General features: G+C 40.2%; 1 protein-coding gene across 1 annotated transcript in view; it reads left to right on the forward strand.

Moving 5' to 3' along the window:
* Positions 1-1267: 1267 nt before the first annotated feature.
* Positions 1268-23477, forward strand: part of GOLIM4 (golgi integral membrane protein 4) — a 32339-nt gene continuing 10129 nt past the window's right edge. Inside the window, exons 1-8 of the mRNA XM_057411614.1 lie at positions 1268-1598; positions 15449-15523; positions 16760-16809; positions 17542-17595; positions 18106-18256; positions 19603-19685; positions 20285-20368; positions 23272-23436. Of these exons, the coding sequence (XP_057267597.1) occupies positions 1412-1598; positions 15449-15523; positions 16760-16809; positions 17542-17595; positions 18106-18256; positions 19603-19685; positions 20285-20368; positions 23272-23436 (849 nt within the window). The 5' untranslated portion in view covers positions 1268-1411. The remainder of the gene's footprint in view (positions 1599-15448; positions 15524-16759; positions 16810-17541; positions 17596-18105; positions 18257-19602; positions 19686-20284; positions 20369-23271; positions 23437-23477) is intronic.

Raw genomic sequence — 23477 nt, forward strand, 5'->3', positions numbered from 1 at the left:
TTAGGAAAAATAATTTTGGGGTATGTCTTTTTTTTTTTTTTAAAGTATTGCTTATAGTTTAGCTGGAGTCGTGGGTGGGTGTTTCATGTTTTGTTTTTTTTTCTGCAATAAGATATACTCATAGGGAGAACTCTAGTTGTGCTAATTCTGCAAGCATGCTTTAAGACTTGTCTCACCTTTAATGCACGACAGCAGCATTGAGGAGCACTGCATTATCACAGACATAACCCTGGGCCTGAATTAAGATCCACCAAAGGTCTGAGCTCGGCTCTCGAAGAAGGAAAAGGCAAAGAGCAGCGAAGGCTGCCATAAGCAGTACCTCTCGGGTGCAGCTGGCACCCCGAAACAAAGTACAGCAAACGAGCTATGTAAAAAATACATTAATCTGCAGAAGAGTGTAAATAAATCAAGTCCTCGGTTATAAAACCAGGTTCTTTGACACTCTGCCTTCTCAGTACGAGATCCCTGAACCCCATGCTCTGGGCATCCCGCAGGCCCCGCTGCGCCGTGGGGGCAAGGACCCTCCGACTGCCTCAGGCCTTGGCAGCCCCCGCCCAGCAGCACCGTACCGGCCGCGCTCCTCATCCCACCCGGTGTCAGACGCCTCTGCTCTGACACCCCGGCCCCCTCATACCAGCCCCAGACCCCGACCCCCGGCTACGGTCTGGCTGGACCGGGAGTGCGGAGAGGGGCGGGCGGAGGGAAGCGAAGCGCCCGGCGGGCCGGACGGACGCGGCGGGCACCCAATGCGCTCAGACGCTGCCGCCCCGAAGGGAGGAGAGAGACCCGCAGTTGGGCCCAATGAGGCCGCGTCCGGAGCGGGACTTCCTTCGGGGATCCCGCGGCGGGGAGGTGAGGCGGGGCGGAGGTGACACGTAAGTGAGGGGCCGGGGAAGTTGCCTTTGTTCTTTTCAGGTGGCGGCGGCGCACCACCGGCCGGGCGAGTCCCGTCGGCGGGGCTAGGCTGAAGCCACTGCCTGAGGAGTGCAGAGAGCTGCCGCCACCGCAGCTCCCATCTCGCCGGCCGCAGTAGCCAGTGCCGCCTGTCGCCCCACCGCGGGAACCCAGGGGTCGGGACAGTTGGCCGGGGCCGCCCCCTCCAGCTGCCGGAGGGCCGGGCAGCCTCGCGGCCGCAGCATGCAGCTGGGGCGCCCGCCCCGTGCTGCGCAAAGTCCCGCAGGCTCAGCTCCGACACGCAGGGCCCGCACCCAGGGGGAAGCTGCACGGGGAGTCGCGGCCGCGGTGGCGCCGCCCAGGGACTGAGGCTCTCGGCCGGCCCCTCTTCCCTTCACTCCCTCCTTCTCCCGGCGCGGGCCCGGGGCCTCCGATGTCTCCGCCTCGTCGTCCGCCGCCTCCAGCAGCCTGTTGCTAAGCCGTGAGGGGCGGGGACCCTCGGCCCCCCTCCGGGGACATGGGCAACGGGATGTGCTCCCGAAAACAGAAGCGGATTTTCCAGACCCTCCTGCTCTTGACTGTGGTGTTCGGTTTCCTCTACGGGGCGATGCTCTACTACGAGCTGCAGGGCCAGCTGAGGAAGGCTGAGGCCACGGCGCTCAAGTACCAGCAGCATCAAGAGTCCCTCTCAGCTCAGTTACAAGGTACTTACCTCGGCAGAAGCCTCTGCCTCCTTTTCCTAAGGCTTGTGGAATGCCCTCCTCCGGGGAGGTCTGGGCTCCAACTGTCTTACAACAAAGTTTTGCTCCTTAGGAGCTTCTTCTCCCGGTACAGACTGCAGGGTTTTGATATCTGTGGGTAGGATCCTACCCCTGCTGAAGTGGGAGTTTCTGTTAGGGACTCTTGGAGACCTCTTATTCTCCCTCACTCCCGCACATTTGCTTATTTCAAAAGGACTTCACATCATTTTGCAATTCCTGGTACAAAGGGAAAAGGCAGGCATACACTCATCTAACTGTAGAGACCACATCCAGTTATGGGACTTTGCATGCTTCTTGTTGTTTTATCGATATTAATTTTATACTGCTGGGACAACATAAAACAGCAAAAACCCTAAATAGCTCCAGAAGGGAGGAGAGGGATATTGTAATAAAGCCTTTTTTTAAAAGGATATTTTGAAAATAAAGTGCAAATAAGTTATTTAGATATGGCTGTTCTCTTGCATTTGGAACTCTGAATTTCTTGGCTTAAAGCTGCCCCATAAATACAAACTCTTGTGTATCTTAGTTTTAGGATGTACCAAATCTGGTGCATCAAGTGGGTGTCCTGTACTTGAAACGGAAAAGATGCTGGTGTTCTGTAATCCATGCCGGTGTATCAAGCCTATGGAGCAGAAACTTATCTATGCCTAGTATGGTAGCAGTAAGCCTTGTTTTAAAAAAGTAATTACTAGCAATTAAGTCACAGAGGACCAGGAAAAATATGATGTATCAATAAAATCGGTTCTTTAAATTATGGCAGTTGTTAATGTACCTAAAAGAGGGTGAGGCTGAGATCCCAGAGACATACTAAATGCAGCAGCAAGCATTAAGTGTGTGATTTCCCACTAAACTAAATGGAACCTCTGTGCCTAAAGACCTCTGATGATTTGGCCCTAGTGAGCTAGAAATAAACTTTTTTTCCTCTGTCTTTCCCTGTACATTTAATGACATCTTTCCAGGATGGCCTGCTTTGTATGATCACTTGGATTTTTGCAGTAGGAGCTTATTAGTGAGGAGAACAGAGAATTCAGAACGTGTGCCTATGCCCAACTCACTTGGAGATACACAAGCACCATGCTAGCTAGTGATATAAACTACCAAAACCATTTCTTAGCCTTTCATAGTTAACTCTTTGATGCCGAACAACAGGAAGGAATTTTCTTTAAACAGACTTTGAAACAACATGAAATGCTGACACAAAATTGTGTGACTGCAGGTGCAGTATCTGACTGCACTTTGAAATTTTGATTTTAAATGGCCAGGTTTTTAAAGGAGAAAAGTTTCTGTTGCCAAAAAAAAACAAACCACAAAACCCAAATCCAACATCTGAGAATATCTAGTCTACATCTCTTTGCTGTCCTTAACATAAGACTTTATTCCTCTTTTATAAGAACAAGGACTATGATGACTAACAGTGCAACTTACCTTTTCCATGCACCATAATAGTTTCTCTATAGGTACTGGTCTCAAGGTAGCTTCAGGGCTTGAAGTATGAAGGGGGCCACTTTGAAATCTTTTGAACAGGAACCAGCTAAAGGGCAGGGTCTCTAACATGGTCTTGCCAGGTGGAATGAGGGTGCTGTATCAACGCCGGCGGTTGATTTCTTAGTGTTTACAGCTCTCTTCTGGGTGATTAATTAAGACTTTGAATTTCATTACAAGCTGAGGAGAGAACTGAACTTTGGACTTGAACTTCCTGAACAGCCATTTCATCAGTAGGCTTTTACTGTTTTAAATTAAAAGGGGAGAGTGTGAGGGGGGACTTTTTCAGGTTGTCCTTTTGAGGATCCTGAGGCTGTTTTGTGCCAGGTTGGCTGGATTTAAATGTTTGGAGGGCAATGAAATATCACCTGTTTTCTGAATTTTTCCTGGGTTCTGATGTGACTGCTGGTGCTTGTAAAGACAGTTGCTTTCTGATAGTAGACAGAGGAACACTGTTAGGGCTTCCGCGTGAAACTTGAGTAGGTTTGTGGGATCATGGGCAACTCCTGAGTTTATGTATAAAGTTGCAGTTTTGGATCTCAATTCCTTTGGTCTGCCCAAAATCTTCAGGATGAACCTGATAGTCTTTTCTACTGAAAAAGAAGTAGAAAGAGCCTTTTCTACTGTTTTTCTATCTCTGCACAGTTTTTTAGGTTTTTCATCTTTGTTAGTAATAACCTTTTTTTTTTTTTGGTACTTTTGCTAAAAGAGCAGAGCTTTCTGGTTTTGCTTGAAAAGCCAGTTGTCTTATATTTTTATCTGTTACATTGCTTCATTTTGCTCAAATGAAGCTGGCTAAATTTTCTATATATATGGGAAAATAGCACTCTTCTACTGAGGCAGAATGTACAGATCACTGAAAAATGGTGCAGGAAGAGGTCTCAAAAGCATTTAACTCATGCACCTGATCTGAAGAGAGCTGCATATGACTCCCTTTTGTAGGGAGTTCTGGTTTTTTTTTTATGTTGTTTGCATACTACTCAGCTGGGAAGTGTTTGTGCCTCTTGAAATAAGACCAGTGTGAGATTGGAAGGATGGCAGACTTGGGGAATGTGGTGAGAATATCTGGTGTGGAGAGGCTGAGATCTTAAGCTTGCCCCCTTTGGACAGCTGACATCGTAGAACATTTGGTGTTTGAAAGCTAAACTTCTCAGAAAAAAGAATGTCAAAAATAAAGTTCTCTTGGGCATGGAGAAAGTAGGGCTGTTTTTGTAACCCACAAAGGGAATACCAGAGGCAAAATTCAGAGATGACACAAAATGTCTTGGCTGCAAAGAAAACTTAAATTCATTGTTATCTGTAAGGTCTTTCATAGAGAATCTGATCTTTCTAGTAAGCTGATAATTTTAAAATCTAATTCTTCCAAGCGTTATAGCTCCAAAACGTGAACATAATCTTTTTCATAATTTCTTAAAATTATAAAAACAAAACTTGACGCTCTCTGCCTCCTACAAAGATGTGTCAAACTAATCTTAAACTATTGGCCATATAGGAACAGACTTCAGTTGCTATAACAAACATGTTGACTGCTGTAGAAGAACCTGATCTTATCTTTGACTGCTTGAAGATTGAATGTATCTACAAATGTCTCTTTAGCCCTTATAGCTTCTGCCTTCTCACTGTCTGGGTATTAGATAACCTTGTGTACTATTTTAATCTGTTTAATCTGTTCTAATCCTTAATCCTAATAAAAGCCTACACTTAGTGCCTTTTACTACCTTATTATTCCTGCTCTTTCACTTAGAGTCTTAACGTATCTGATGGCTTCAAGCAGTATCTGTGCAGTCTGACACCATACTGTAAGTTTGGGAGCCAATGCAGCAGTGACTCTGAAGTTGAGAGTTCAGAGTTTGCCCTCCTGTAGATAAGGTGTGGATTTCCTCAAAGCTTCCTGATCCAGCAATAGAAAGCACCAGCTGAAAAGCAAACACCAACTTCCTCTTATGCCTGTTGTGCCATTTGTCCTATGTTTAATAGTTCTTGCTGGTTCAAATACAAAATTATTCATTATTTCATAGAATCACAGAATGGTCTGTGTTGGAAGGGACCTTAAAGCTCATCTGTTTCCAGCCCCCCTGCCATGGGCAGGGACAACTTCCACTAGACCAGGTTGCTCAAAACTCCGTCCAACCTGGCCTTGAACACTGTCGGGGATGGGGCTTCTCTGGGGAACCTGTGCCAGTGTCTCACCACCCTCACAGTGAAGAACTTCTTCCTCATCTAACCTAAATCTACTCTCCTTCAGTTTAAAGCTGTTCCCCCTTGTCGTATCCGTACATGCTCTTGTAAAAAGCCATTCTCCACCTTTCTTGTAGCTCCCTTTAGGTACTGGAGGGTTGCTGTATGTGGATGTACTTTACCATCGCAGCCCTCTTTTATAGTAATTCATTTAAACTTGTATCTTGGCAGAACTAAGAAGAGCTGCTTATTTTTCACCTGCATCATACAAGCAGAATTGCATCTCTGTAGCTCCTGTATGGTTTGTTCTCCATAATAACAGCAGCCTGAATTCCTGTCATTCCTATTAGCTTCAGATTGCACATAACACTACAGTGCTTGTTTTGATTGTGTTTTGTTGCTGAGATATGAAGAATCTGTGGTAGCACTGTAATAGTGGAGGTTAGTTCTCTGTGTACTACTTACACGCAGGTGTACTTCATATCAAGTACTGTACTGCATGAAATGGCAATTGCAGCTTCTCTAATTCTGCTACCTGGCTTCCTGAAGCCATAGAATCATGGTATGGTTTGGGTTGGAAGGGACCTTGAGTATCATTAAAAGATCCTTTAAGAGAGTGGATAAGGCACTGGCAAAGGTTGTCCAGAGAAGCTGTGGCTGCCCCATCCCTGGAAGTGTTCAAGGCCAGGTTGGATGGGGCTTTGAGCAGCCTGGTCTAGTGGAAAGTGTCCCTGCCCATGTCAGGTGGCCTGGAAATAGATGGTCTTAAAGTCCCTTCCAACCCAACAGATTCTGTTATTTTTATGATCATTTTACCTTCAACCCTCTGCCATAAGGAGGAAAACCCCCTGGTACACTTTGGTTTATAGTAACCTCATCGGAGAATTTGTCTTTTGTACTTCCATTCACATTAACCACTGGGTATTTAATACTCTGAATACTTAAAGCATGTTACACATTTGAAATTATTTGGACAAAATTTAGTAAGATCTATGTGCTGTAAATGCATATTCATATATGCATTTGCATGTACATATATGTATGTATAAATGTATATCTAGATAGATACATGTCCGTTTTGCAGCTCAACCTGACAATTTCAGGTTATCTGGAATCATCAAGATTTCTTCATAATCCAAGTACAGAAAAGGTGCTAGAGCTTTATTCAGTTAACCTGCGGAATTGGTTTGTTGCTTCCAAGTCCATAGTGAGTAAGAATCTCTACAGCAGAATTCCATGACTATAAAGTTAAATTGAGCAAATGCTCATATTTACTTTTTTTTTTTTAATACCTGTAATCTGTGTCTGAATGCTGTTAAATCGCTTTCTGTGTGGACATAATTTTTCTAGGATAAATTTCTACCAGTGCTCTAGTGTGGCATCCACACCCAAGTTGGAGTCTGGGCTGAAGATCACAGAGCATATAGTCTAAAGGAAGATTAAGCAGTGTGAGGTAGTAGGGTGGTTTTGTTTCCTGGGTTTTGTTGTTCCCTGTGTTTTGTTGTTCCCCCTCCCCAGTTTAACAGACTAATATCCTGAATATTAGGATAGGGCCAAATATCCTGAAACTGTTTGTTTCTGATGATGATTTAAACCTCTTAAAGCTTGTCAGTGATTGATGTGTCTGGGTTTATGAACACTTCGGAGCTGAGAGGAGGGAGGCAAGATGGGTGGATACTTTGGTGAGTTTGCCTTTTGGCTTCTTTGACAGTCCTCTTCTGTTACACATTCCTAGCAGGCAGAGCTTTGACAGAAGCTTCTGCATCACCTAAAACGTCATCAGCTTTCTTGAAGGAAGACCAGTAGAGAAGCAGAGGATGAAACAGTCACAGCCATGATCTGACAATTGTAGCTGCAGACTGAGCCAGAAATCCTGTAGGTAGCAGCATAGCTTAAGTGATACCTGGCTGGGCTAGGCACATGATGGGGGGGGAGTCTCAGGATGATGATAACTTTGCAGTTGTACTGACAAAACTTCGAGGTGAATACCTGAAGAGTTAGGCACTCCTGGAGTAGTTAAGATTGTTGCGTTCCTGGTAAAACCAAAGCCTAAATAACAGAGTTGTATTACTTCCTTATACATCCTGCATAAGTAAAACTGGTTGAATTCTTAAGTTTTAAATACGATGTTCCAAACACATTGTCTCATTGGGCTGGATACAGGCTTGTCAGCCTGTGTATCTGGGTGGGGCAATGTAATGAGTAAGGCTTCCACACACTGAGATTTGGGTACACATTATAGCATCTGTTATATAGTGGTGAGGATATTCCCAGCAATCTGTGGCTAATACTCATTTTGGAATAGGATCCTTGCAGAGAAAAAGTAATGAAATCTGTCTGGCTGAAAGTCAGGTGCTGTTTTTGAGGCTTAATGAAAGCTAAATAATTCAGGTTACTGAAAAAAAAATGAAATATACAGAAAAAACTAATTAAGGCAGAATCTTTTGTTGGGTGATTTTTTTCTTGGGGTTTTAGGATTCAGGGGCATGAATTTCTAGTTAGAGCTTAAGGTAAATGCTTAAGGAATTCAGCCTGTTTGGATGCTGACCCTTGTTTAAAGAAGGGTCTTCAATGCTAGATGCAATTCTGATTTTTTCCTGGTATCTAGCATCAACCAGCTTCCTGAGATTTTCTACTATGTATCATTAATTAAGAAATAAAAGAATCTGCAATTACCTCACCTCTTCCTCTGCATTTCATTTTCTCTCCCCTAAGGTATCTGAAATTATCCTAGTATCTTATTTTCCTGAGGTGACTCAGATCCCTGAGTTTGGCAGTCATTTCCAGGGCTTAATTACAGAGATGTTGGGAGAAGTGTGGCCTGCAGGGCACAGTGAGCAGTCTCTTCCTATCCATGACACTGTGCTAAAGAATGCCTTTTTCAGTGTTTCAGTTAACCTGTCATACTCAGATGCATGCTCTGAGGTTTGACAGTGACCTTCTGTTACAAAAAAAAAAAAAAACAGAAATAAATCACGAGCCACTAACTCAAATTACTGATTTCTGTATGCAGTTTCTCAAAACATACAAGTGGAGCGGACTCCAAGTCCCCTGTGTTAGAGCTCTTGGGTAGAGAACTAATTTAAGGAAGCGGTTTAACAGTTTTGTAAGGTGACAGCTATTGCTATTACATCAGTTTTTGCCATATTCCATTATGATAAAAGTGCAAATTATGTTTCAGTTAGGAGAAGCTGTTAAAACAACACATGTATATGTATTATTACATTGTTTTTCAATGTTGACTTTGCAGTAGTTTCTGAATATATATATATATATTTATAAAGATCCTAACACCATGTAGACAGAAACACTTGGCTTCTGCATAAAACTGAAAAAAGTCTAAAACAATTTTTGAGAGAAAGAACAGGCCCTTTTTTCCTGGCACTGAGAGTTGAGCAGACCCAGACATTCAGAAATTATGTGAGAAGGAAACTGTTGTCTTTGCAACTCTTTTGAATGCCTGTGTGTTTTCTTCAAAATGATCTGGTGCGTCAAGACAAAAATGGCAGAATAAGGGAGAGAAGAAAATCAGAAGAAAAGGGGGAATTTGTTTAGAAGTAAATCTGTTAGCCTTAGGAATTTAAATCTAAAATCACTACACAGGTTTTGTTTGAGCTGTTTGCATTTATCATCACTTCAAAAATAAAATCCTTAGCATAGATAGGTGTATAGAAAACAGCATATGCAAGGTGAGATGTTAACCTGACCCAGAGTGTTTTAACTATGGGTGGCACCACAGGTTGGCAGAAATCTTTTGTGGAGTGCACAGGAAATCTTTTCTGGGATGGAAGACAGGATCTTCTTCCTAGCAAAAGTCATGTCTGAAGCCTAACTGTTAGGGATTGAAAATTTAATCACATTTAATACCCCTTGTCAAACTTTTATTTTTAGCAGAAGCTATTACAGTTTACTGCTTCAATATGATAAATACCTCTCTATATCCCAACATATCTTGCAATTTGTTTTTAAATCAGTTGTTTCCTAGAGGGATTATTTGAAGAAAGGGAGTACATGAGGTATGGTAAAGGGATGCTATTAAATTTAGATGTTTACTCCAGTTTAGAAATGCATTTTCCTGTCATCCTTATAATTGAATAGAGGCCACAACCATGTCTTAGAAACAGAAGCATGTGCTTCTTGGGCAAATTGCATTAGTGTGCCAAATTCCCCAGCATGCCTGTGTTTCCAGAACTGCACTGGAAGCAGCACTTTATGCAACACTTCTCCACATTTTGCTTCAGATTTCCTCTTCTTTTTGAGGATGCAAAACTGAAGGTTTGATTAGTATGAATTTTCTTCTATGCTTATCAGAACTCTGCAGGCTTTTCGGAGCTTTCTGAAGTCCTCTTATGCTTAGTTCTGATACCTTGTCTAATCTGTTACCAAGCTCTGCAGTTTTAGTGTGGGATACCTTGTCTAATCTGTTACCAAGCTGTGCAGTTTTAGTGTGGACAGAAGGCATGTTTCATCGGTACTAATTCCTGTCCTGGGCAAGACACCAGGGACTATGTTAGAGTTTGTAGAGCCAAAAGTAGGAGTCTCATGGCTTTAGTTAAGAATCAGCTATGAACTTCAGTGGATTCCAAACACTCGGTGTCATGTCAACTACCAGGATACAGGCAGTTCCCAAATTATTCTTTGATTGGGTTTGTTTGTTTTTTTTGTTTGGTTGTTTTTTTTGTGTTTTTTTTTTTTTTTTTGGTTTTTGTTTTCATTTGTTTTGTTTTATCCAGATATATTCCAACAATAGAGAAATCTTTTCCAAGATTGAAAATGTTATATAAAAATGCATGTAGTCAGTTCTCTGTTATCTTTGGACAGATCTTATTTGGTTTATGGCTAAACTTTGACCTAAGTGCAAGCAGTTGATGGTTTTCCACCTACAGCTCTGGATGGAGCTGGTTTAGTAGCAGTGGTGCCTCTTGTTCTTGTAGAACCACTTGCACTGGGAGCCTGGTGAGGCAGGAGTTACTCTGGTGTAGCTAGCTGCTTGCACTCAAGCTAATAAGACCAAAATCTCCATAATTTGCTCAAGTGCCATTCTCCAGTTATAGTTTCTTATTGGAGTTTTGACTCAAGTTGGAGGAACAGGTGTATTTTAAGTGGCAAGTTATTTTTTGTGCTAGGTATTTGAAAGCAGAGGTTACGCTTTCTCCTCATGCAGTTGAAGTCATTGATCTGTAACAGACACTACAAACCCCCTGAATATGAAGATCCAGATATTAAATACAAAATTCTCACTTAAAATAATTAATACTCTGAGCAACATAAATGACCAGAGAACTAAAGCAATGGTTATTTTGGAGCACAACAGCTGATGCATGGTTTAGTTTACTAGGAGGAATTTTGTTCTTTTGCAGTGACTGGCTATAATTTGACAAAGCTATTATTTGATTATTCTTTGAATGAGTAAATTGATAACTACAGGAGTTTGTTTTAAAATAAATGTGTCAATGTACCTCATGCAGTGATAGTTGTGGTTTTCAGTAAGCAAAAGGAGAGCAGTCCATCACTGACTGTATGCAAGATTGTTCTGTAACTAAGCCAGGAAAATGCTTGTTTTTCACACACGGTTTCAGAGTATCTTGGCTTCTATTTCTGCCTTTTTTTGTATAAATACAAATCAGAAAACTACAAGGGCATAAAATCTGAAATAGTTCAATATTTTGTTCAATATGTTTTAAGTATATCATTTCTATAATGTTGTTTTCTTGTGCTGTAGTTAAAACACAGTTTTCCTAGTCTTTATTGTGGGAATGCTTCTACTGTTTCTTAGATGTTTTCAGTGTCACTGGAATATCCGTTTATTGCTTAAACTCTCCATTTAGAGTCTTTGAAAAATAGATGACCAGTATGGTTGCCAAGACTACTGAAATCTGCTGGTTTTACAGGAAAGGTATTACTGTAAGCTCACAGGAAGATTGCAGAATTGCATAAGAAACAATAAAATTGAAATTAATACAGTTTCTTGCATCATGTATATTTAAATCTCAATGTAACCTTAATTTTCCAGTATGCAAGAGAGTGGGAGCTAGGGTATTTTAGACTCTGCAGTCTGCTTCTGACAGGCCCAAATACCAAAGTCACGTATTTGCAAAATTGCTAATAAAGTGACATAGAAAATACTTTCTTTTAAATATACACTAATGGCTTATTTTGCTTAATAATAGTTTTATTGCTTGGAGGTGCAAAGCAAAGATAAGAGAAATAGCCATGTCTGTTAAATGAGCTTACTTTTGTCACATCGGCTTGAATCCTGTGTTGCAATCTAACATTCAGTGATTGTCAAAGTGGTGTAATCTGCTGAGAACTGACAGAGTATCTCACACCCTTCCCTTCCACTTTTCCTGTGGAAGACCATGAGTAAACTCTTAAATGAAGGAATTTATTTAATTAGGATTAATTCAATAACTGTTAAAGATTTCCTTGTTGAAGGTGAAAGGTGTTTTAAGTAGCAGTGATGTTACCAGATCTGCTCTTTGAGGCTGGATCACCTGAGTTTAGGTTGTTGTTTATTTGTTCATGTGTGTACATGTACATTTGTTCATTATTGTACATTGTGTAGGTTATGTAAAGAATTAAACTGATACCTGCAGTTATTCCAGCTTTGGAATAGTGCGTATTTGCTGTAATATGACAATGCTTTTCCCATTTTTTTGTACCATCCTATTAAATATAACATAGGAACAAAATTATATTATCTGTGCAAAGATCAGTACAAAATTAAGAACTTGCCCTAGGAAACAATTATTTGTGAAGTGCCCTGTCAGTGCATTACACCAGCAGGAATTTGTCAGATTCCTTATATAGGTTCCAACCCCCAGCTGTGAAGCCTGTAATAGAAAACCTGGTATTTAGTGTATTTATTTCTTTGAGATTCTTGCTCAGGCATCTTGTATCTCGCCTGGTAGTGAAGAAGTAGAAATCCCCTGCTGTAGTAAAAAGAGCCTTGTAGTTTGGACTCTTCCTGCTTAGGAAGTTCCTGACTGGTGGAAATAATACAAGTTTACGGGAGATAAATTCTGATATGTCCTTAGAAAATCTGACCTGCAACCTATTCCCTGAAAGAGCGAGTGAGAAAATATGGCAGCTATGCTTTCTTTAACTATTCTTAATCAAAATCTTATGTTGCACATTATGGACTTGTATCAGAGAAAAACATTGGTTAACCAAACAGTAAATGAACTAGAAGGGGAGAGGTGTAGGAGGGAGGCGTTTTTAGCCTGTTTTGGCCCTCTGAGGTCTACTTTAAGGCATAGCCAGCTTTGTTCCAATATTTCAAAGGTTAGCACACAGAAGGTAGCTTTGAGGATGCACTACCTAAGATAAATGTAGAGACATGGCTTGGAAGTGCAGGGTGAAGACAGGAAAGCCAAAGCTCAGAAGTGGTGTGATTAGCTGTGAAAGGTATAGAGCACTGTGGTCCTGAAACCGCAACCTGTTGCATTCTCTTTCTCCTGTCTTACTGCCCTGACTCTGAGTTTGTTGTGCAGGGTTTCCCCCCACTCCCAGTTGTTGAAGCACTAGGGGGAGCTGGAAAAGATGGCCTTGCAGACAAAGAAGTGAAATGGAACATGTTACCTCTGAACCTGTTTGTGGTTTAGTCTGTTTGCCAAAAAAACTGTTTCCACCCTGATTGTGTGGGAGGGGAAACCCATTACAGATTTTCATTTCTCTGTTGAGTTGCTATGGTACAGCCACTGTTCCTTTTGCAATGTAATTTGGCATTCACTGTCTTTGGTGCCTAGATAAAACCATTACTGTGATGCTATTATTTTTTTTCCTTCTCTGAAAGCTTACTTTCTGGTGATTTCTTAAATATTCATTACGTGCTTGTTTTGTTGCATAGGAGTTGATACATTAGTTCATCTTGACTGATGCCCTTGACGTTAGAAGATAAATAGCAAAGTAGAGATAGGTGACAAGGATTGATTAGTAGTGCAGCTTCTAAACCAGAACATAAACACTTACAGATAAGCCAAGCCTGTAAAATGCACCTTAGTGGAATTAACAACACGTTTTGAGGTGCAGGAGTTTTCTGTGCCTGCCAAGATACAAATCTTCATTTGAGGCTTCTTCTTGAAGGTTTATGTTCACCAGTGGTTTATTTCTCAGAAAATGAGTTTCCAAGTTTTGAAGGAAGAATCACATTCCATTAAAACAAAGTAGTAACTCTTTACAAGGCTGCAAATTATAATTTGGGCAGTGAAAGGTACTTTTGTTAAACTGAGCTTGAACAAATGTAATTGTACACTTGCAGAAGTTTTACTTAATACTTTGCTGCAAACTTGGTGGGCTGTTTCAGATAATGATCCTTCAGTCTAGTGAGTGGTGAGGAAAGGGTAAAATAGGGACTGATGTGCCCTGTTCCTTGTGAGAGACATCTGAAACTAGATGATCAAAACCCAAGCTGAATTAAATACTGTTTTACTGGCAGCTGAATGGTGGAATTTTCTGCCAGAGGATATTCAGTCTCCTAAAAACACATGGATACAACAAACAATTAGACAAATTTGGTGTACACAAAAGAACTGCAGGCACCTCAGTCTTGGGGAGTCATAAATTGCTGGGAGACAATGCCAAAGAAATACTGTAAACTGACTGTATTCTGTACTAGGCATCTGCTCATGTTAGTTCTTGAGAGGTGGCATAGTTGGTTTGTTGGACCACTGGTAGGACCAAGAGTGGTTGTCACACTGTAAAACCTGAAAATAAGGTTATTTCTGCTTTGTGTGATCAAACCTGGAACAGTCTGTCCCCTGCCATGCCACCCAACATTGCAGGTCACTGGCAGTTGTCCCTGCTGCTCTCTTAAAAACTGTGCAAGCTGGCACTGTCATCAGAAATTGTTGCACACCCTGTCCCCAACTGCTAGGTCCTGCTCTCCACCACCTGCAGCATTAAGAGCAAAGGGAAGAACAGTACAAGAACAAGCAGCAGAACCACCTCTTCCAGTTGTAGTCTCAGCGCAAAGGTCTTGTTTGTAGAGTTTGGCAAAGATGTCAGAACATCTTTCCAAAAATCACATGCATTCTTTTGTAGTCAGTGACTTTTTGGGACAGCAACACACTACGTGACACGCTGCATGACTACAGTTACCTGGGCTGCTGAGGATGTTGGGGGTTGTACTATGAGTGGTGCCCCATAAGCCTCAGCTTGTTGCTTTTTGGCTGAAGCGCTGTATGCAGACCACTTCTTCATTCATCCCTAGACTATTGTATGGGTATTTTGACTCAATTAAGGAAAATGCATAAATGCATTTAAAAATCGGTGAAGGTTAAATTTTACTGTCAAATGGAAATGATTTCCTGATGAGCAGTCTCTGATACCCTAGCCTTACAAAGAAGGATTTGACTGAGCTTTATACTTCTGCTGTCCAAGCCTTTCGGATGATTTCTTATGTTCTTGCCTTATCTCTGTAACTGGGGGGTGAAAAAGAAACTCAAAACACCCCAGATCCTCCTCGGATTATATGGATATTGTGAGTACGGCATGTATATACTCGCTGTTAGCACATGCTTACTAAGAAATGCAGGATGTTATACCTAAGTGTTTCATTGTGCAGTCTGTGAGTCTTTAACAGCTCTGTGCTGGAAAAGGATACTGTTACTCAGGCTTTACAGAAAAGAAGGTCACAGAAAACTGGGTTGTCCAAGTTTCTGAAACAATTTAGGAAGGGAACTCAGGTTGTACTTCTTGGCCTAAGCAGCCTGTCTAGTGTGCTTCTGCATCTTTGAAGCTGTTCTGCTCTTGCAGATCTCTGTTTCCTTATCTCTTTACAAAACGGAAGGAGAGAATGGAAGCATGGGAAAATGTGTACCTGCAAACCTAAGGAAGGAAGGAGGATTTGGTAGCTTTCACGTAGATGCACCGTGGCTGATCGTCTCCCTCAACAAATCACAGGGTTATCACAATCTGTTTATACAGTAGAAATAACCCAGAATTCAGGCATGCAAAAAAGAACAAAAGTTACTGTCCCAAATGATACAAACAGTCCTTTCTCCTGTGACCTCATCCCACTTGCATTTTCCTGGTACATTGTGTGCCAGTGCTCTCTGGGTGTGCTGGAGGTGGGTGGTGGGTTTTGTACATATTACTTTTAAAATTAATTATCTACAAAATTTCTCTTCCAGTTGTGTATGAGCACAGGTCAAGATTAGAAAAGTCATTACAAAAGGAAAGGCTTGAACATAAGAAAGCAAAAGAAGGTAAGGATGTGCTTTTCACTTTAACGTTTAAGATCACTTGATTATTTTAGAAAGTAACTTCAGATGGATTTTGTTTGATTTTAAATAAGTTTTCAACGTGCTACACATTAGCAGGACCACCTTGGCAGAGCTGTGGTGATCTTTTTAGTAAATCTCTATTTGCTTATTTAATCCAATCTTTTTAAAAAGTAATAATCTTTTTAGTACTTTTTGCAGATCCCTGCAACATAGCATAGTATACACAGAGAATATGTGTATATCAGTGTACATAAACTTTACATGTATGTGGAGTGTGGGCGTGTGTAAATCCTGTTCTGGCATGCTGCAAATTTAAAACTTGTACCAAAACCATGGGATTTTTTCCCTCTGTTCATCAGTGTGAAATTAGACTCTCAATCAGTGTTTTTACACATGCTTACATACTTTATTCTAACTAAAACTACATTCAAGGTATTTGTGCAGGGGAAGTGTTTGTACATGTCTAATTTCTTACACATCTACCCTCTAGGAAACTTCAGCAGAATGCAGTCCCCTGAATTTTCTCTGAGTCTTCTGTTGCTCTAAATTCACCACAATTTCCAGAGTAACGCCTGTATTCTTCCTAAAACTGAGGACTAAGACGCTGAATTAAAACAACTACTAAGCAAAGATTAAAAACGAGTGAGAAATTACTCTTACAATGCCGTTCTCGATGGCTTTCTGGTGCCATCTAGTGTAGAGCTGTCCTATTGCTGTGTGAAGCTGAGCCCGTGTTTTCAAATCCTGAAAAGAGGATAAAGGCACAAAAGGGGAATTTTTTGTTTCATTTAAACTTAACCTAGACTTTCACATTTTTTTAAGTATATAGGTGTTTATCCTAAGACAAGAATACACAATTTATAAATGTCCTTTTCCTTTTGAATGATACTGGGCTTTCACTAGGAGAGTTCATGCAGCAGATCTATTTACCCATCCATAGTCTTGAGCCTGTGATGTCTTACACTAAGATATGAAACTGTTTAATGAAAATATTTTATGGAACTATGAAATTCTTAAATGAAAATATTCTTTTCAAAATTTGTGCATTTTGTTAAATGCTCTGCAGGGTTGGGTTTTTTTTTAAGCTCTTTTAGAAAATTAACTGCATAAGTATCCAGATCTTAAGAGAGTTTATGTATGCAACAGTTATGTTATTTAAGTACAGTTTGTAATTTCCTGGGGTTTTTTTTCATCAGTATTTTCCCTTTTATGTTATAGATTTTCTTGTTTATAAACTAGAAGCACAGGAAACGCTAAATAAAGGAAGGGTAAGCCATCATTCCCAGTACAAGTTTTTAATAGTTGATGCTATTTGAGTTGCAAGAAAAAGAGAATGCTTTGCAATTTTAACTCATCAAAGGAAAAGGTCTTACAAAATACTAATTGAAGGAGCTCTGGCTTCTAATCTGCTTGTCTAAGTGCTCTGCAGTTCCTGATTATTTGAGCTGTAGTAGGAAATACTAATATTTTTTTCAGAAAATTAATTTAGAAAATATCTTCCTGTTTATATATGGTAGTTCAAACATAATTTTACTATTTTTAAGAGGAAGAAAGAATAAGAAGGCACTGGAAATCTTTTTGTAGCTTAGTCCACAGAGAAAAGGACAGTGACAACTTTCTAATGCATGGTCTTTTAACTGCAAAGTATAAAAATGTCAAGAAACTTTGTTTTATATACCAAATACTGGAATGAAAGCTGTGTCTGGCAAAAGACCCAGAAACCTGTAGAGAACTCCTTATAAAAGCGAGTAAATTAGGATTTTATGACTACTATCTGTAGAAACTGAGGAGCAGTTTGTGAGCTGAGTAACCCAAGTTAAAAAACATTGCTGCTGCAGTAAGTGCAAAGTGTATGTTCTTGCAATGTTCCAAAGCAAGTGGAGAGATTTGTTTCCTGGGGAGTTAGGTCCTTTGGCTTGTGACTCCTAAATAACTGCATGTGGAGAGGTTAGAGGAATGATGGTATTACTCTGTTTAACACTATTGTTTTTGTTTTACAGCAAGACTCAAATAGCCGGTACAGTGCACTGAGTGTACAACACCAGATGTTGAAGGTAGGTAGCTGACATAGCCGGTTTCATAGGACACAGCTCTTCTGCTACATTAGGGAGATACGGCCTCACTGGCTGCTGGTAGTTCGTTCTAGAGTGTCAGTCCATTGATGGTGCTTTCCTCTTACAACAGTACTGTTAAAAGATGATTTACTACAGTTTTTCTTAGTCAGGCTTTTCAGTGGGTAATTTAATCTTATCGAGTGTGTTACTTGTATGGAATGCTGACTTCTCAGACTTTACATAGTTTGGCATGTAAGGCATTTCTTACACACATTCAGCAGCTCCCAGTGAGACAGTGCAACAGCAAGGTGAGGTGATGCAGCCCTAGAACTGACTACTCATTGCAGAGATCATTTTGTGTTTGAAAGGAGCTGCGATATACATGCTTTGAATAATAAACTTCTTGTTATGAATGCTTCCTATTCATCTGGACTTACAAATTGCCAAAGACAATATTAGCTAGATATGCAGATACAGTACTGTTCTAGTGTCCCAACTTGGTATTTGCAGAGTCAACATGAAGAACTAAAGAAACAGCATGCTGACCTTGAGGAAGATCACCGAAAGCAAGGAGAAGAGTTTAGCAGAACATTCAGTGATCACAAGGAGCGATACTTACAACTGCAGCAGGAAAAAGAGCAGGAGATCTCTAAGCTGAAGGGTAAAACTAACCTGTGTCTGGCCACCCATATTAAAATGTGTATTTGTCATTGTGTTTCGTGTGATGTGAGACAGAAGGGCATTTTCTCTGTTCTTGCTAACAGGTTATTATGCATCTTATGCCTCCTGATAAGTTACATTTTACTGATGATTTTCTGGGGCCTGTTTCTGAAATGTATTCATATGTGTGCTTCGTGTTTCTATCTATATTAGAGAAACAGTAGGAAACACAGCAGGTAAAAGCCCATCAAGTGTCACAGGCTGGTTTATCCAGTTTCTCATTTTTAGTTCTAAGACTTGTGTAAACCTGGAAAATAGGTTTGCCTCTTTACTCTTTTTTTTGTAATTCAAAGGCAATGGATAAATATTTGCCACTTCAATCAGAGATTTAATTGTGCCTCTTTATGAGGTGACTTTATATACTTTTTAGACCTCATTTTATGTATATATCAGCTTCTATGAAACATGTTGCACTATACTTAGGTGATGAAACTCATTTATTTTTACTCTTGATATCCAGTTTCTTATTAGAGAGGTTCTTTACAGTTCACAGGCCTCTCTTTCACCCTAATTACACAATTGCATAGAACAAAAGGATAGGTTTTCCCCGTGAAGGGCCTTCAGCTGCTTTCTGCCATGTGTCACTAACATATGAGTTAGTTTTGGAGCTGTCTGCAGTTTTGTCTGCACAGTATTTTGCAGGCAGAGGCTGTGTTTGTTAGTTCTGCCTTGGCACCATACCAGTGAAGTCATACAGCTAGCTCTCGGACTGAGCTGGATTGCAGCCTACTAGCTTGGAGTGTGGGAAGAGCTTGCCTTTGTCTGCTTGCAATATTCTACATCAACATAATGTAAGAACTGGGAAGAGAAGTCCCTCTCCCTTGTCCCAGAATGTAAAGCTTTTTTAGTATGCTGGCCATCTGGGCACCTCTTCCAAAAGAATAGCTTAGTCCTATGACATGAAATTCTCACTCGCCAGATGCAATGTGGGGGAAGAGAGGAGGGTGGCTTCCTCTCTGCCCTTTAAAGATTCACATTACCATAATGAATTTTGCAGTCTGCAGTCCCCAGTGTGAACAGTGATGCATAATTCCAGTTGCAGACTGGATGCACTAACATAAAATTTAAACAATTTCTTACAGTTTTATGCTTGAAAATATAAAGCGTTTTATAGGCCTGGTTTATATATATATATGATTTTTATATATATGGTTTATTTTATAATGTGTGTTTATTTTATGTGTGTGGCATTTTATGTAGTTTGTGTTATAGTCTTAATTTTGATGCTTAATTTAGTAGTATAAATCTGACTGGGTTTAAATTCTGTATGTCATTTCTTTTAAACAGAATCCCTTTATAACTTACGAGAGGAGAACAGACAGTTGAGAAAAGCTCACCAAGACATTCACACCCAGCTACAAGATGTCAAGGTAGGCTTTGCTTTGAGGAGAACTTTAAAGACCATTATGAAACTGAGAAATTTTCTGAAGTTCTAACAAGCCAGAAATGGGCCGTGCTGAATTCTTGTAATTTCTGTTACTTGGCAAAAAGGAGAGAAATATGGCTGAACTGGATTTCTTGTCTTTTGCCACTTGCACTTAAGGTACATGCTCATTTAAAGACCGCAAAACTGGGGGTGTGTGTGTGTGTGTGAAGGGAGAAGTAAGTATTCAGTATAGAAATTCGAAATTTGTTTTTGCAAGTTAAAAATTGTGTTCTGACAAACTACGTTTGCTGAAATTTATGTTTTCCAGTTTGTTTTTTTTCTTAAACTGTTCATCAACAGCTACTCCAACTTTTAACTTTATTTCAGTTATGCAAATCCTGGCCTCCAAGTTTTCTTTCCTGGTGTGCTTGCTTTCTCTGTTTAATTATGTATTCCATGTTAAATAAATGCTGTCATTCCAACTCAGGATTTTCTTTTCTAAATAAATTGAATTACCTTCCTAGTTCAAAATCCCCCAGACTACCTAATTTACGTTTAGAATGAACTTTATGTGAAACATGTAATGTTCTTCTTTTTGTGTAGCAACAGCATAAGAACTTACTCTCCCAACACAACCAACTTGTAGTGACATTGGAAGACCACAAGAGTGCACTAGCTGCTGCACAGGTCAGAAAGGAAAGCAGCTTCTACTAGCTCTAACCTTCCTAAAACTTCTTTCTTCTAGTTCAGCTGACTGTAATGTTATGCATGTAGCCTTTCGCATGGGGAATCTGCAGCCAGCACCATGCTGCACACTGTAGGGAAATGCATGACTTAAAGGGTTGCTCTTAAGAATAAGCTGCAACAAATCATAGGGCTGTCAGAAAATAAAAACCTGTGTTATAGGCCCAGAGTGCATGCATTACTGATTAAAAAAAAAAAAAGTATCTGTGCTTCACTGAGAGCTGTCAGATACCTTCCTTCCTCTGTCTTCTCTGATAGAACTTCTGTTAGTTTAACATCCCACACACTGACATTCACATGTATCCCTTATAAAGACCTGGATGCTGGTATACTATAAAGTCTCTTTTTGTGTAGACTGGAAGGTTTATAACGCTATGTATAAACCATGTATATATATATACATCAGTGCAGCAGAAGTAGATATGGAGGAATGTAAACTCCAGGTGGAACCCAAAACAGTTTAAAACAAGGGGCAATATTACCTTTCTTAAATGTCATTTTCAAATGAACTATCCATGAAGCACAAGCTTTAGTAGGCTACTGCAAATTTAGTCAGCTGTGCTACTACAAGCTGTGTAGGCCACAGGGAATCTGAAAGTAGGAATAATGCTGGAGCAGAGGAAGACTTTTGGTGAAAGACTGGAGGGAAAGGCAGTGAGGCAGTGTGATGTTATTTTTATTCCTGACTAATTTTCCTCATTTAAGTATTTTCATGGTCCACAAAATCATTCACAGCATTAAAACATTGGCTCTTCCCCCCACCCCGTTTTCTTTGTTGAGCATGTCAATATGTGTAGATATAAAAAAAACAGGGAAAGACCACGAAAGTCCCTCATAGAGTAAGTATATGAAGAATCCTAATTTCCACTACTAAAATATGCTGGAAGCTAATTTTAAACTCTTTTCCCACTGGCCACGTTAGATACTTGGTATGTATCTGCTAACATCTGAAATTCCACAAGGGCAGATGCAGGGTCTGATTTAAGGTTCACCGAATCCAGAGGGAAGCTCCATATACTTCTGGCTTTGTTTCAGTTCTTTAATTAGAAAACCCGTGTCACACAAAGCCTATCTGCCATCAGAATGTGGCATTTAGAGCATGGAGAACCTTTTCTTAAGAAAAGATTGCACATTTTTTCAGAACAGAAGATATTTAGCACAGTTGCATGGTTTCTCCTGTAAACCATCTATAAAAAGTTCAGAAAGGATTATTGCTTAGAAACACAGCTCAGTAAATGACCCCTCTATTTCTAAGTGTTTTCTAGACATTAAATATCAGTAGTCAATACCGCACTAATGAATTTGTGACCTGAATCTTTAAAGTGTTACAATCTTTGTACTTTTCCATTGCTCAGAGAGCAGACAGATTCATTATATATTTTTATAAACCCTGCCTTTCTGCCAGTATTAATGCCTTTTAAGCTATGGCCTTGAATTGCAATGTTCAGCTTTGTGACTCGTGCAGCAGAACGGAATACTTGAATTCTGATCTGAACATGCACTGTTTAAATATCCCAGCCCATTATCCTCTCTGCATAGTCAGTGAGTGGGGGGAAACAAATAATCAGAGTAAGTATGTCTTATTTTAGTAAGTTAGTCTTAATGTTAAGTAAATATTATTTTTTTCCTCTAAAATTTCTTATTGGACTCTCCAGCAGTTAATCAGGAAGCAGAAGTATCCCTCTGGAATGACAAGAGTAATTACTTTGCATTCTGCTTTGCTTTTAGGCCCGTCTGTTTTAATGGATGCCATAGTCTTTTGAAGATGCTTTGAGGTGCGTCTAGCTTTGGAGCTGTTACGCATTGCATCATGTCAATCTGTAGCACTGTGGATATTGTTTTGTATGAGTATTATGCATTGTACATCAATGCATCATGCCTGTCTGCTGTACTATTGATTGCTATGATATCACATAACACACAAAATGACATACACAGTCACTGAGTGGAACCTGTAGCCAGGTTTTAACCTGAATTTTTAACAGGATTATGAAATGCACCTCTGCCTTCAGAATGGGTGGTAAATATAGCCACTACCTCCATGGAAACAACAAAGAAACCCACCTTTTGTATATGCAGCTGGTCATCTCAAAAATCTTACTTTACAAGATCATGTTTCTTGTACCTCTGCTGTATAGACAGGGACTGGTGCACCAGCCAGCCTGGATTCTTATACTGGACCTTAAAGCATTTTAAGAATACCCTCATCTCGTACGAAGTTAAACAGCAAATCAAATTACAACATTTTACTGTTGCATTTCAGGAAGACGTTAGAAATTTACTTTTTTTTTTTTTTCTCTTCTTTTTCCTTTTTTTCTGCTATTTTTCCTTTTCACCGCCAGTGTACTATGACTTTCTTTGCCTCAATTCTGTATGTTGGCTGTTGTCTTGTGTAACACCTGTCTAAATGTGAAGGATTTGGCATTTTCATTACATGTATATATACTTACTTTAAGACTGCTTGTTTCTGAAAGAACTGCACTTCTTTCTGCCTCAAAGAAGCTGTGTTCTCAGTTGCCTTCACTTTAGTCTGCCAGGAAAAGTGCATCATCTCTTTTAGATAATTCTGCTGCTTGGCATGAATAAAACAAGTTGTTGTCTTTGTCCCACAGAGATTTTTCTAATACACTTTGTGTGCATGTGCACTTTGGCTGAAAAGATTGTGATCAGTGTTACCTAGCGTGTGGAAATGACCAATTTTAAAAGCTCCCATCTCTTCTCCCTAGTATTTGCTCTCATGTGAATATCGAGTCTTTCTGCCACATGTCTTGGCAGCAAGTTTATTCCAAGGTGACTATATTTTATTAAGAAACTAATTTTGACACCCTCTAATGTGCTGACTTTAGTCACAGGTGGAGGAATACAAACAGTTGAAGGACACACTCAACAAAATACCAAGTTTCCGACAGCCTGAGAAGTTAGAACAACCAAATGATCAACCAGAGGTGCGAGCGCCATCTCCCAGCAGTGACCTCCCAGGGCACCGTGAAGCTGCGACTGAAGAGCAGGAGGTATAAAGTACTGACTGGCTACTGACCCTATAGGAAGTGAT

This window comes from Pezoporus wallicus, unplaced genomic scaffold (assembly GCF_028554395.1).
Source record: "Pezoporus wallicus isolate ANWC-B61680 ecotype Strahan unplaced genomic scaffold, APGP_CSIRO_Pwel_v1 contig_6899, whole genome shotgun sequence".
In the NCBI taxonomy this organism is placed as follows: domain Eukaryota; kingdom Metazoa; phylum Chordata; class Aves; order Psittaciformes; family Psittacidae; genus Pezoporus; species Pezoporus wallicus.